This window comes from Oncorhynchus mykiss, chromosome 22, assembly GCF_013265735.2.
Source record: "Oncorhynchus mykiss isolate Arlee chromosome 22, USDA_OmykA_1.1, whole genome shotgun sequence".
NCBI lineage: Eukaryota > Metazoa > Chordata > Actinopteri > Salmoniformes > Salmonidae > Oncorhynchus > Oncorhynchus mykiss.
Window position 1 is genome coordinate 24,657,596 of NC_048586.1, and position 13,979 is coordinate 24,671,574.

General features: G+C 43.9%; 1 protein-coding gene across 6 annotated transcripts in view; it reads right to left on the reverse strand.

Moving 5' to 3' along the window:
* LOC110502073 (unconventional myosin-XVI) overlaps positions 1 to 13,979 on the reverse strand; it is a 236,277-nt gene that overhangs the window by 138,022 nt on the left and 84,276 nt on the right. For all 6 annotated transcript variants that reach the window (XM_036958970.1, XM_036958971.1, XM_036958966.1 and 3 more), the window contains exon 5: positions 5,537 to 5,645. In XM_036958970.1, coding sequence (XP_036814865.1) covers positions 5,537 to 5,645 — 109 coding nt within the window. The remainder of the gene's footprint in view (positions 1 to 5,536; positions 5,646 to 13,979) is intronic.

The window sequence follows — 13,979 nt, forward strand, 5'->3', positions numbered from 1 at the left end:
AGAGAGGACATAATGTAGAAGTAGTAGTAGTGGTTGGGACAGAGAGGACATAATGTAGAAGTAGTAGTAGTGGTTGGGACAGAGAGGACACGGTGTAGAAGTGGTTGGGACAGAGATGACACAATGTAATAGTAGTAGTCAAGGGTAGTACAAAGATGACACAGTTTAGTAGTAGGTGTAGTGGTTGGGACAGTGAGGACACATTGTTATAGCAGTAGTAGTAGTGGTTGGGACAGAGTCGACAAGGTGTAGTAGTAGTAGTAGTGGTTGGGATAGAGAGGACACAGTGTTGTAGTAGTATTGGTTGGGATAGAGAGGACACAGTGTTGTAGTAGTAGTGGTTCGAATAGAGAGGACACAGTGTTGAAGTAGTAGTGGTTGGGATAGAGAGGACACAGTGTAGTAGCAGTAGTAGTGGTTGGGATAGAGAGGACACAGTGTAGTAGTAGTAGTAGTGGTTGGGACAGAGTCGACACAGTGCAGTAATAGTTATTGTTGGGACAGAGATGACAAGGTGTAGTAGTAGTAGTAGTAGTAGTGGTTGGGATAGAGAGGACACAGTGTTGTAGTAGTAGTGGTGGTTGGGACAGAGAGGACACGGTGTAGAAGTAGTAGTAGTGGTTGGGATAGAGAGGACACAGTGTAGTAGTAGTAGTAGTGGTTGGGACAGAGTCGACACAGTGCAGTAATAGTTATTGTTGGGACAGAGATGACAAGGTGTAGTAGTAGTAGTAGTAGTAGTGGTTGGGATAGAGAGGACACAGTGTTGTAGTAGTAGTGGTGGTTGGGACAGAGAGGACACGGTGTAGAAGTAGTAGTAGTGGTTGGGACAGAGTGGACATAATGTAGAAGTAGTAGTAGTGGTTGGGACAGAGAGGACATAATGTAGAAGTAGTAGTAGTGGTTGGGACAGAGAGGACATAATGTAGAAGTAGTAGTAGTGGTTGGGACAGAGAGGACATAATGTAGAAGTAGTAGTAGTGTTTGAGACAGAGAGGACATAATGTAGAAGTAGTAGTAGTGGTTGGGACAGAGAGGACACGGTGTAGAAGTGGTTGGGACAGAGATGACACAATGTAATAGTAGTAGTCAAGGGTAGTACAAAGATGACACAGTTTAGTAGTAGGTGTAGTGGTTGGGACAGTGAGGACACATTGTTATAGAAGTAGTAGTAGTGGTTGGGACAGAGTGGACACAGTGTAGTAGTAGTTGTGGTTAGGACAGAGAGGACATAGTGTGATGGTAGTAGTTGTTGGGACAGAGAGGACACGGTGTAGAAGTAGTAGTAGTGGTTGGGACAGAGAGGACATAATGTAGAAGTAGTAGTAGTGGTTGGGACAGAGTGGACATAATGTAGAAGTAGTAGTAGTGGTTGGGACAGAGTGGACACAATGTAGAAGTAGTAGTAGTGGTTGGGACAGAGAGGACATGGTGTAGAAGTAGTAGTAGTGGTTGGGACAGAGTGGACATAATGTATAAGTAGTAGTAGTGGTTGGGACAGAGTGGACACAGTGTAGAAGTAGTAGTAGTGGTTGGGACAGAGTGGACATAATGTAGAAGTAGTAGTAGTGGTTGGGACAGAGTGGACATAATGTAGAAGTAGTAGTAGTGGTTGGGACAGAGAGGACATAATGTAGAAGTAGTAGTAGTGTTTGAGACAGAGAGGACATAATGTAGAAGTAGTAGTAGTGGTTGGGACAGAGAGGACACGGTGTAGAAGTGGTTGGGACAGAGATGACACAATGTAATAGTAGTAGTCAAGGGTAGTACAAAGATGACACAGTTTAGTAGTAGGTGTAGTGGTTGGGACAGTGAGGACACATTGTTATAGAAGTAGTAGTAGTGGTTGGGACAGAGTGGACACAGTGTAGTAGTAGTTGTGGTTAGGACAGAGAGGACATAGTGTGATGGTAGTAGTTGTTGGGACAGAGAGGACACGGTGTAGAAGTAGTAGTAGTGGTTGGGACAGAGAGGACATAATGTAGAAGTAGTAGTAGTGGTTGGGACAGAGTGGACATAATGTAGAAGTAGTAGTAGTGGTTGGGACAGAGTGGACACAATGTAGAAGTAGTAGTAGTGGTTGGGACAGAGAGGACACGGTGTAGAAGTAGTAGTAGTGGTTGGGACAGAGTGGACATAATGTAGAAGTAGTAGTAGTGGTTGGGACAGAGTGGACACAGTGTAGAAGTAGTAGTAGTAGTGGTTGGGACAGAGTGGACATAATGTAGAAGTAGTAGTAGTGGTTGGGACAGAGAGGACACGGTGTAGAAGTGGTTGGGACAGAGAGGACACAATGTAATAGTAGTAGTCAAGGTTAGTACAAAGATGACACAGTTTAGTAGTAGGTGATTGGAAAAGAGAGGACATAGTGTGGTGGTAGTAGTTGTTGGGACAGAGAGGACACAGTGTAGAAGTAGGTGTAGTGGTTGGGACAGAGAGGACACAGTGTAGAAGTAGTAGTAGTGGTTGGGACAGAGAGGACACAGTGTAGAAGTAGGTGTAGTGGTTGGGACAGAGAGGACACAGTGTAGAAGTAGTAGTAGTGGTTGGGACAGAGAGGACACAGTGTAGAAGTAGGTGTAGTGGTTGGGACAGAGAGGACACAGTGTAGTAGAAATATTAGTGGTTGAGACAGAGAGATCACAGCGTAGTAATAGTACTGGTTGGGATAGAGAGGACACAGTGTAGTAGAAAAAGTTGCTGGGACAGAGAGGACACAGTGTAGAAGTAGGTGTAGTGGTTGAGACAGAGAGATCACAGCGTAGTAATTGTACTGGTTGGGATAGAGAGGACACAGTGTAGTAGAAGAAGTTGCAGGGACAGAGAGGACACAGCGTAGTAATAGTACTGGTTGGGATAGAGAGGACACAGTGTAGTATTAGTACTGATTGGGACAGAGAGGACACAGTGTAGTAGAAATATTAGTGGTTGGGACACAGAGAACAGAGTGTAATAATAGTAGCCCTGGTTGGGACAGAGATGACACAATGTAATAGTAGTAGTCAAGGGTAGTACAAAGATGACACAGTTTAGTAGTAGGTGTAGTGGTTGGGACAGTGAGGACACATTGTTATAGAAGTAGTAGTAGTGGTTGGGACAGAGTGGACACAGTGTAGTAGTAGTTGTGGTTAGGACAGAGAGGACATAGTGTGATGGTAGTAGTTGTTGGGACAGAGAGGACACGGTGTAGAAGTAGTAGTAGTGGTTGGGACAGAGAGGACATAATGTAGAAGTAGTAGTAGTGGTTGGGACAGAGTGGACATAATGTAGAAGTAGTAGTAGTGGTTGGGACAGAGTGGACACAATGTAGAAGTAGTAGTAGTGGTTGGGACAGAGAGGACACGGTGTAGAAGTAGTAGTAGTGGTTGGGACAGAGTGGACATAATGTAGAAGTAGTAGTAGTGGTTGGGACAGAGTGGACACAGTGTAGAAGTAGTAGTAGTAGTGGTTGGGACAGAGTGGACATAATGTAGAAGTAGTAGTAGTGGTTGGGACAGAGAGGACACGGTGTAGAAGTGGTTGGGACAGAGAGGACACAATGTAATAGTAGTAGTCAAGGTTAGTACAAAGATGACACAGTTTAGTAGTAGGTGATTGGAAAAGAGAGGACATAGTGTGGTGGTAGTAGTTGTTGGGACAGAGAGGACACAGTGTAGAAGTAGGTGTAGTGGTTGGGACAGAGAGGACACAGTGTAGAAGTAGTAGTAGTGGTTGGGACAGAGAGGACACAGTGTAGAAGTAGGTGTAGTGGTTGGGACAGAGAGGACACAGTGTAGAAGTAGTAGTAGTGGTTGGGACAGAGAGGACACAGTGTAGAAGTAGGTGTAGTGGTTGGGACAGTGAGGACACAGTGTAGTAGAAATATTAGTGGTTGAGACAGAGAGATCACAGCGTAGTAATAGTACTGGTTGGGATAGAGAGGACACAGTGTAGTAGAAAAAGTTGCTGGGACAGAGAGGACACAGTGTAGAAGTAGGTGTAGTGGTTGAGACAGAGAGATCACAGCGTAGTAATTGTACTGGTTGGGATAGAGAGGACACAGTGTAGTAGAAGAAGTTGCAGGGACAGAGAGGACACAGCGTAGTAATAGTACTGGTTGGGATAGAGAGGACACAGTGTAGTATTAGTACTGATTGGGACAGAGAGGACACAGTGTAGTAGAAATATTAGTGGTTGGGACACAGAGAACAGAGTGTAATAATAGTAGCCCTGGTAGGGACAGAGAGGACACGGTGTAGTAGTAGTAGTGGTTAAGACAGAGATGACACGGTGTAGTAGTAGCAGTAATGGTTGGGACAGAGTGGACACAGTGTAGTAGTTGTAGTAGTTGTTGGGACAGAGAGGACACAGTGTAGTAGTAGTAGTATTTGGGACACAGTTGACACAGTGTAGTAGAAATTGTAGCGGTTGAGACAGAGAGAACAGAGTGTAGTATTAGTAGTCCTGGTAGGGACAGAGAGGACATCGTGTAGTAGTGGATGGGACAGAGAGGACACGGTGTTGTAGTTGTAGTAGTGGTTGGGACAAAGAGGACACAGTGTTGTAGTTGTAGTAGAAACATCGAATCCACCGTGTCCTTGGGGACCTTCAATGCTGCATATTTTTTTGGTACTCTTCCCCACATCTGTGCCTCGACACAATCATATCTCGAAGCTCAATTCCTTCGACCTCATGGCTTGGTTTTTCCTCTGACATATACTTTCAACTGTTGGACCTTATAAAGACAGGTGTGTGCCTTTCTAAATCATGTGCAATCATTTGAATTTACCACAAGTGGACTCCAATGAAGTTGTGGAAACATCTAAAGGATGATCAATGTAAACTCAGTCTCATAGCAAAATATTATTTTTATACCTTTTTGCAAACATTTCTAAAAACCTTTTTTCGCTTTGTCATTATGTTGTATCATGTGGAGATTGATGAGGGAAAAATGTGTCCAATCCATTGTAGAATAAGGCTGTAACATAACAAAATGTGGAAAAAGAGAAGAGGTCTGAAAACTTTCTGTAATCACTGTATATACAGCATCAATATCTTTCCCTCAGGCAATATGGCAGCCAACCATCCATGGAACCATTACTTATAATGAAGTATTTTAGTCTGTTTCCTCACTTCACATTATAATTGTGTTGTGGACATAACTTTGATTTTCATTTTTTTTTTTAATTAAGCCATTATTTCATGCATGTGAATTTTTTTTAGTTTTCTATTCAGTCTCCTTTAACTGCTGTGAAAAAATAATGAACATTGAAGCAGGCATTATATTAACACATGTTATATGGATGAGAACAAAATGTCCTACTGCCGGGGTAATAGACAGGTCTTAAACAAGAGTAATTGTGTGTGGGTGGAAAAGTGGCAAAGATTGGAAAAAAAAGATTCAGAAAATACACATATTTTTCACATTGTGAAAGTGTGTAGGTGAACATTTCTCGGGCTGTTTGTTGCACAATAAACACATATAGGCCTACAATGTAACACAACACGACACACTACATAAAACAGACATTAAATCATATGAGGAGTGTTGTGTTACCGTTTTCCTCTAGGTGTTTTCGGAGGATGTAGCTGGTCTCGGTTCCCTCAGCGGCGTAGTCCAGTGGAATGTTTCCATTCACATCCTGAAGTAGAACATTCACCCCAGTCTTCCAGAAATCCCGGAACGTATCAAACCCAACATAGAATGAATAGAGGAGGGGAGGGAGGAGGGAGACACAAACAAATTGAGTGGTTTTTCAGGCCATTCATCAGAGAGGAATCGATGATAAAGTAGGCCCAATTATCAGGCGCTCCCAGCAGTGTGAACCTGAGGAGAGCCACAGGGACATTAACACTCAATGAAGTGAATGAAACAACTCATTACATATGGGATTGTGGGGACCCCAGGGCAGGGACACGTGTGTGTGTGTGTGTGTGTGTGTTGTGTGTCTGTGTGTTGATGGGACCTTGGGATCATCGGGGGGGGGGGGGGGGGGGGGGGGAATGTGTGTGACAAGTGGTAGAGAGTGTGAGTGTGTGTGACAAGATTAATGTGCGTTTACACAGTGAAGAGTCCTACCAGTGTTGCCTGTTCTTGGGGTGTGAGATAACAACATACCCCCAGGCAGACTACACTTGGACTGTGTAATGACTGCTGTTTGTCTAAACATACACAAGTAAAACATGGTTGGGATTCAACATTCCTCCCACCACTACCCTCGGGAACTACTCTGTGATTTGTCACCTATGTTGTAACATCACTCCTTTCTTCCTTGCCTCACTTCCTCTCTTTACCTTTTTTCCCCCTCTCTCTTTTATTTCTCTCTCTCTGTATCTCCTCCCCTCTAAAGCATACTTAAACTAACACATTTCCTTTCACGTCGCCACTGTCAGTCTTTCCCCAGAAATCGCTGCTTGTCGTTTGCCTAAACAATAAAAGAGGTTGCAGTGTAATGATCGTGGCTGGGCTGCGGCTGATAAGAGGGACAGGGCCTTTAAGTGAGGTTCCTTATTGAATATTTACAGCTAATAGAATTCTAACAACCATGTTAGGATGCAGCCCAAGATTAATGGGCTAGTCTTCAAGCAGACAGAGAAAAGTGTGTGTGTGTGTGCATGGGGGGGGGGTTCATGTGTCTTCGTGTGTGTGTCTTCGTGTCTTCGTGTGTGTGTGTGTGTGTGTGGGGGGGGGGGGGGGGGGGTGGCTTTACAGATGATAAAGAAAGGAGGAAGAGGAATACCAAGCAGATGGATATAGGCTAGAGAGCGACCTGCAAATGCTGAACACCAATCCCCAAAATTGAAAGTCCAAACCCTTATATCTCAGAGCCCTGGACCCTAAAATTCAAACCTCAAAAACCAAGAACAAAAACATTCTGCAATCTCTATACACTAGGGAAACATCAGAGATGATGAATCTACCCCTGTCATTAATGCCAAACAATTAAAAACAAAATTAATTTAGTTCAACTGATGTTATTGTTATGTTATTAAATAGTGGAGAGGTCTGCGTTTGGAGTTTGCCCCTTTGTTTCTTTGGGTAAATTCCTACCAATCTGTAGTCTGGTCTAGCAGGAGCTGTTGTCATTCATTAGCAGGGTTAGTTAGGGGTTAATGAATATATTACTTAACATTCAACATCAGCTGGTGCTTTGTATCTATTCATGAGGAAGGGCTCATCGATGTAAGAAGGAGAGCAGGGAGAGCGAGAGAGGAATAGAGAGAGAGAGAGAGAGAGAGAGAGAGGCAGGAGAGAGAGAGAGCACCTACTGCCTGTCTATTTTCATACTTTTTTTCATCCAGTCCAGATATGCCAGTCATTCAGTCTTCTGCAGGTTTCAGAAAACCAGAGAGTGGGGAGGGACAGTTATTGACTTATCCACAGACTGTCACACACACACTCTGGACAGTGAGTGTATGTGTGCATGCATGTGTGTTGAGTAGATAGGGGTGAGGTGGTGTCCCTGACCTATCATTCTGAGCTCCCGGGTCAATAGGGGACTGTCCTAATGAAGACATCACTTGACACAGCCTGGTCTTGCGCTACAGTCAGACTACAGTAGGCTACACACTGCTATACCCACTGAACTGGTTCTCCTGAGGAAAATAACTGGAACCTCTGGAGGATGGTTTCTGATGTATGCATTGTCTTATTTACTCATTGTAGTTTATACTTAGCTGACACCTACCATCATGTCAAACTTTGCAGTCAATACATAGCGGCAGACAAATGTAATGGTATATAATAATACAAGGAGCAATATGAGTTTGACCACCTCATTAATCCTAATGTAATCCTAGATGGCAATATTAACAATGTTAGACTTGACTTGATATGACTGCTATATCCTGGAGCATCCCATCGATCAAGACAGAGCATCATCCGTCTGTTTACAGACATTAACCACTGACACGTAGAAACGAGCGGCGTCCAGTTGTTTCCCGGGCGCCACATGTGCAGCAGGGTTTAACAAGCTGACCGCAACACGCTCAGCTCTCACCGCCACATTATGATGGATCAGCGTTTGTCGCCCTGACAACAGGACGCCATAACGTGACCCCGGTGGGATCAATACCAACCACAACTAAGATGTAGGACTGTCCCCTGGGAGGGCTGTAGGGACAGCAGCCCACTGGAGAAGAGCTACACACACCATGTCCCTAAAGCTAGATAAATGAGCTTAGAATGGACTAGCTATACAGTCAATGTGGACTAGTCCCCTACGCTTAGACAAATTACATCACAGTTTTCAGATTTATGGAAGGAGTCAGGATCAAGACAGAAAATTATATTAAGTTCCACTATTTTACAAGAGTTTAGACATGGCCATGTTGTTATGATTTAAAGACAAAAGAAGCTGATAATTTTCAAATGCCAAAAGTGGGTCAGTCTTCTACTGTAGTTTCAGAGGGACTTATGCGACTCAGGCTAAACCTATCTAAAAGGAAGTTTCATAACAACAGAAGATCTCAGGAGAACCGCTTAATCACAATCTCCCATCTTAAGCCATGAGGAGTTTAATGAAGCCAGTAATATTAAGATGATTGCTGTAAACCGTACCATCAACACCCAACACCACAAAGTGTGTTTGAGAGGTCGGTTAAAGACTCAAAGTGACACGTCAGAGGACCACTCCAGACAGACGAGGCAGAGAAACCTCCAACGATCCTCTGATATAACAGGATTACAGTGACATGAGGGAACTGATATCATGGTAGTACTCACAGTGATGGGGAGTAGTTAACTACATGTAGTTGAAGTAGTAATTGAACTACCTTTTGCTGTAGCTTGGTGGTAGTTTAACTAAATTCAATTCTAGGTTGTGTTTTCAGTAGTTAACTACTTTTTTTTGCCATGTAGAGGTGTAGCTAACTTCTGGAACTACACACCTTTTTTTTGCCATGTAGAGGTGTAGCTAACTTCTGGAACTACACACCATTTTTTTGCAAAAATAAAATAAAATATGGGTAGAGTAGGCAAAAATGTCCTTTCTGTTTGACTGTATGTTTCTTAAGGGCAACTTGGGTGTATCTTAACTTCTTCCAGTGTGAAGTACTTGGTAGCTTGGTAAACGACCAATTCCCTGAGTGCTCCCGAATGGCGCAGCATTCTAAAGCACTGCATCTCACTGCTTGAGGCGTCACTACAGACACCCTGGTTTGAATCCAGGCTGTATCACAGCCGTCTGTGATTGGGAGTCCCATAAGGCGACGCACAATTGGCCCAGCTCCGTCTGTGTTTGGCCGGTGTAAGCCGTCATTGTAAATAAGAGTTTGTTCATAACTGACGTGCCTAGTTAAATGAAAAAACTATATTTTCAGAGTAGCTTCCCCAACACCGAGTATTCATTAGGGCATGCAACGGTAAACCTAAAACAAGTGTTTCTTATTGGACGAGTTCAATTAATACCTTCATGTTTTGTCACATTTTTTTCTTATTTGGACCAATCACTTCCTCTGGGAGATGTTAGAACAGAATAAGGACAACTGTCCAATTAGCTCCTAATCGCGAATCACTTATCTAATTGCTGCCTGCATGGCCCTCGATAGCCATGCAAATCAGGAGACCTGAATTGGTACTGTGAAATTAAATCAGATATGATAACGGACTGATACCATGATGGGTTCTAGGCTTTGAATGTGGAGCTATGGTGATGCCACATAAACAGAGATTGCTACTCAACTAGACTAGACTATAGAAACAATTATTCCATCTCTTCATAATTGTTATTGTGCATACGGGTGTTTGATCGTAGAGGATAAGTATCCTCATACGGGGAACCAACATGGATGAGCTGTAAATTAATGATGAATACCTCACTATGGCTGCATTTAGACAGGCAGCCCAATTCTGATATTTTTTTCCACTAATTGGTATTTTGACCAATCAGATCAGGCTCAGAAAAAATATATGATGTGAAATGATCTGATGAGATTGGTCAAAATACCAATTAGTGGAAAAAATATCAGAATTGGCCTGTCTGTCTAAACAGTCTTTAACTCAAATTTAACCCAACTCACATTTAATATAAGGCCAGGCTAGCTTTAGCATGAAGGAACACTACTCTGTTGTTGCCTATTGGCTCCTATCATAGTTTTATAACCAAACTAAACATTTCCATGACTAAAATCCCCTCCACTCCTCTCACAGGCACACAGACAGGCTAAATCCTGTGAGACGGAGCAGTACCCGGAGCTGGGAATAGGGGTTTAGAATGGGGTTGGGAACAGGGTTGGGAATGGGTATTGGGAGTGCATGGGAAATTGGGAAGCTTCCTCCCACACCAGCTGTTTGCAATGCGGTGATAAGATAATTAGCATTAGCACTAGCAAACAGAGAGAGAGAGAGAGGGTGAGAGAAAATAATGTTACCCCCTCCATCCCAGCAAATACAGCCACTGTGTCATCTCCGTCAGCACAAACACTGTCCTCTATTTAGGATGCAGGAATGCAAACCCAAGGACATGGATGAAGAAGAGGAGGAGATGAAAGGAATGACACAATGGATAACTGCATGAATGAACAGGACATTTTTGTTTGCATATCTTCACATGTTAATCAAAGTTAAGTCTGTCAATCATTCTGATATGGTGAATCACTCTGAAAATAGTAAATGTCCCTACATTAGACCGAGCACATTGTTTGGGAAATTCCCTGAAATACGTCCTAATATGAATACTGTATATGTACAGTGTATTCAGTAAGTATTCAGACCCCTTCACTTTTTCCACATTTTATTAAGTACAGAGCTTATTCTAAAACTGCTTAAATAGTTTTTTTCCTTCATCAATCTACACACAATACCCCATAATGACAAAGCAAAAACAGGTTTTTAGAATTTTGTTGCAAATCTATATGAAGAAAAAACAACCCGTACAAATCAGCTGGGCTTGACAATCTGGACCCTCTATTTCTGAAACTATCCGCCGCCATTGTCCCAACCCCTATTACCAGCCTGTTCAACCTCTCTTTCATATCGTCTGAGATCCCCAAGGACTGGAAAGCGGCCGCGGTTATCCCCCTCTTCAAAGGGGGTGACACCCTGGACCCAAACTGTTACAGACCTATATCCATCCTGCCCTGCCTATCTAAGGTCTTCGAAAGCCAAGTCAACAAACAGATCACTGACCGTCTCGAATCCCACCGTACCTTCTCCGCGGTGCAATCTGGTTTCCGAGCCGGTCACGGGTGCACCTCAGCCACGCTCAAGGTACTAAACGATATCATAACCGCCATCGATAAAAGACAGTTCTGTGCAGCCGTCTTCATCGACCTGGCCCAAAGGCTTTCGACTCTGTCAATCACCATATTCTTATCGGCAGACTCAGTAGCCTCGGTTTTTCTAATGACTGCCTTGCCTGGTTCACCAACTACTTTGCAGACAGAGTTCAGTGTGTCAAATCGGAGGGCATGTTGTCTGGTCCTCTGGCAGTCTCTATGGGGGTGCCACAGGGTTCAATTCTCGGGCCGACTCTTTTCTCTGTATATATCAATGATGTTGCTCTGGCTGCGGGCGATTCCCTGATCCACCTCTACGCAGACGACACCATTCTGTATACTTCTGGCACTTCCTTGGACACTGTGCTATCTAACCTCCAAACGAGCTTCAATGCCATACAACACTCCTTCCGTGGCCTCCAACTGCTCTTAAACGCTAGTAAAACCAAATGCATGCTTTTCAACCGTTTGCTGCCTGCACCCGCACGCCCAACTAGCATCACCACCCTGGATGGTTCCGACCTAGAATATGTGGACATCTATAAGTACCTAGGTGTCTGGCTAGACTGTAAACTCTCCTTCCAGACTCATATTAAACATCTTCAATCCAAAATAAAATCTAGAATCGGCTTTCTATTTCGCAACAAAGCCTCCTTCACTCATGCCGCCAAACTTACCCTAGTAAAACTGACTATCCTACCGATCCTCGACTTCGGCGATGTCATCTACAAAATAGCTTCCAATACTCTACTCAGCAAACTAGATGCAGTTTATCACAGAACCATCAGTTTTGTTACTAAAGTACCTTATACCACCCACCACTGAGACCTGTATGCTCTAGTCGGCTGGCCCTCGCTACATATTCGTCGCCAGACCCACTGGCTCCAGGTCATCTACAAGTCCATGCTAGGTAAAGCTCCGCCTTATCTCAGTTTACTGGTCACGATGGCAACACCCACCCGTAGCACGCGCTACAGCAGGTGTATCTCACTGATCATCCCTAAAGCCAACACCTCATTTGGCCGCCTTTCCTTACAGTTCTCTGCTGCCTGTGACTGGCACGAATTGCAAAAATCGTTGAAGTTGGAGACTTTTATCTCCCTCACCAACTTTTAAACATCTGCTATCTGAGCAGCTAACTGATCGCTGCAGCTGTACATAGTCCATCGGTAAATAGCCCACCCAATTTACCTACCTCATCCCTATGCTGTTTTTATTTATTTACTTTTCTGCTCTTTTGCACACCAGTATCTCTACCTGCACATGACCATCTGATCATTTATCACTCCAGTGTTAATCTGCTAAATTGTAATTATTCGCCTACCTCCTCATGCCTTTTGCACACAATGTATATAGACTCTCTTTTTTTTCTACTGTGTTTTTGACTTGTTAATTGTTTACTCCATGTGTAACTCTGTGTTGTTGTCTGTTCACACTGCTATGCTTTATATTGGCCAGGTCGCAGTTGTAAATGAGAACTTGTTCTCAACTAGCCTACCTGCTTAAATAAAGGTGAAAAAAACCCCAGAAATATCACATTTAAATAAGTTTTCAGACTCTACTCAGTACTTTGTTGAAGCACCTTTGGCTGCAATTACAGCCTTGAGTCTTCTTGGGTATTTGGGGAGTTTCTCCCATCCTTCTCTGTATATTCTCTCAAACTCTCAGGTTGGATAGGGAGCATTGCTGCAGAGCTATTTTCAGGTCTTTCCAGAGATTTTCGATCGGGTTCAAGTCTGAGATCTGGCTGGGCCACTGAAGGACATTCAGAGACTTATCCCCGAAACCACTCCTGCATGGTCTTGGCTGTGTGCCTAGGGTTGTTGTCCTGCTGGAAGGTGAAACTTCGCCCCAGTCTGAGGTCCTGAGCGCTCTGGAGCAGGTTTTCATCAAGGATTTCTCTGTACTTTGCTCTGTTCGTCTTTCCCTTGATCCTGATTAGTCTCACAGTCCCGGCTGCTGAAAAACATCCCCACAGCATGATGCTGCCCCCACCATGGTTAACCGCAGAGATGGTATTGGCCAGGTGATGAGAGGTGCCTGGTTTCCTCCAGACTTGACGCATGGCATTCAGGCCAAAATGTTCAATCTTGGTTTCATCAGAACAGAGAATCTTGTTTCTCATGGTCTGAGAGTCCTTTAGCTGCCTTTTTTCAAACTCCAAGCAGGCATGTGCATTTTACTGAGGAGTGGCTTCCGTATTGGCCACTCTACCACAAAGGCCTGATTGGTGGAGTGCTGCAGAGATGGTTGTCCTTCTGAAAGGTTCTCCCATATCCACAGAGGAACTCTGGAGCTCTGTCAGAGTGATCATCAGGTTCTTGGTCTCCTCCCTGACCAAAGCCCTTCTCCCCCGATTGCTCAGTTTGGCCGGGCAGCCAGGCTTGGTGGTTCCAAACTTCTTTCATTTAAGAATGATGGAGGCCACTGTGTCCCTTTGGGACCTTCAATGCTGCAGAAATGTTTTGGGACCCTTCCCCAGATCTGTGCCTCGACACAATGAGCTCTACGGAGAATTTGTTCGACCTCATGGCTTGGTTTTTGCTCTGACATGCACTGTGAACTATTGGACCTTATATAGACAGTTGTGTGCCTTTCCAAATCATGTCCAATCAATTTAATTTACCACAGGTGGACTCACACTGAAGTTGTAGAAACATATCAAGGATGATTAATGTAAACAGGATGCAACTGAGCTTAATTTTGATTGTCATAGTGTCACGGCTCCTCCTCTGCATTGCAGGGGTGGTTCCTCCTGCAGGCAGAGGAGGTTTGTTTGTGAT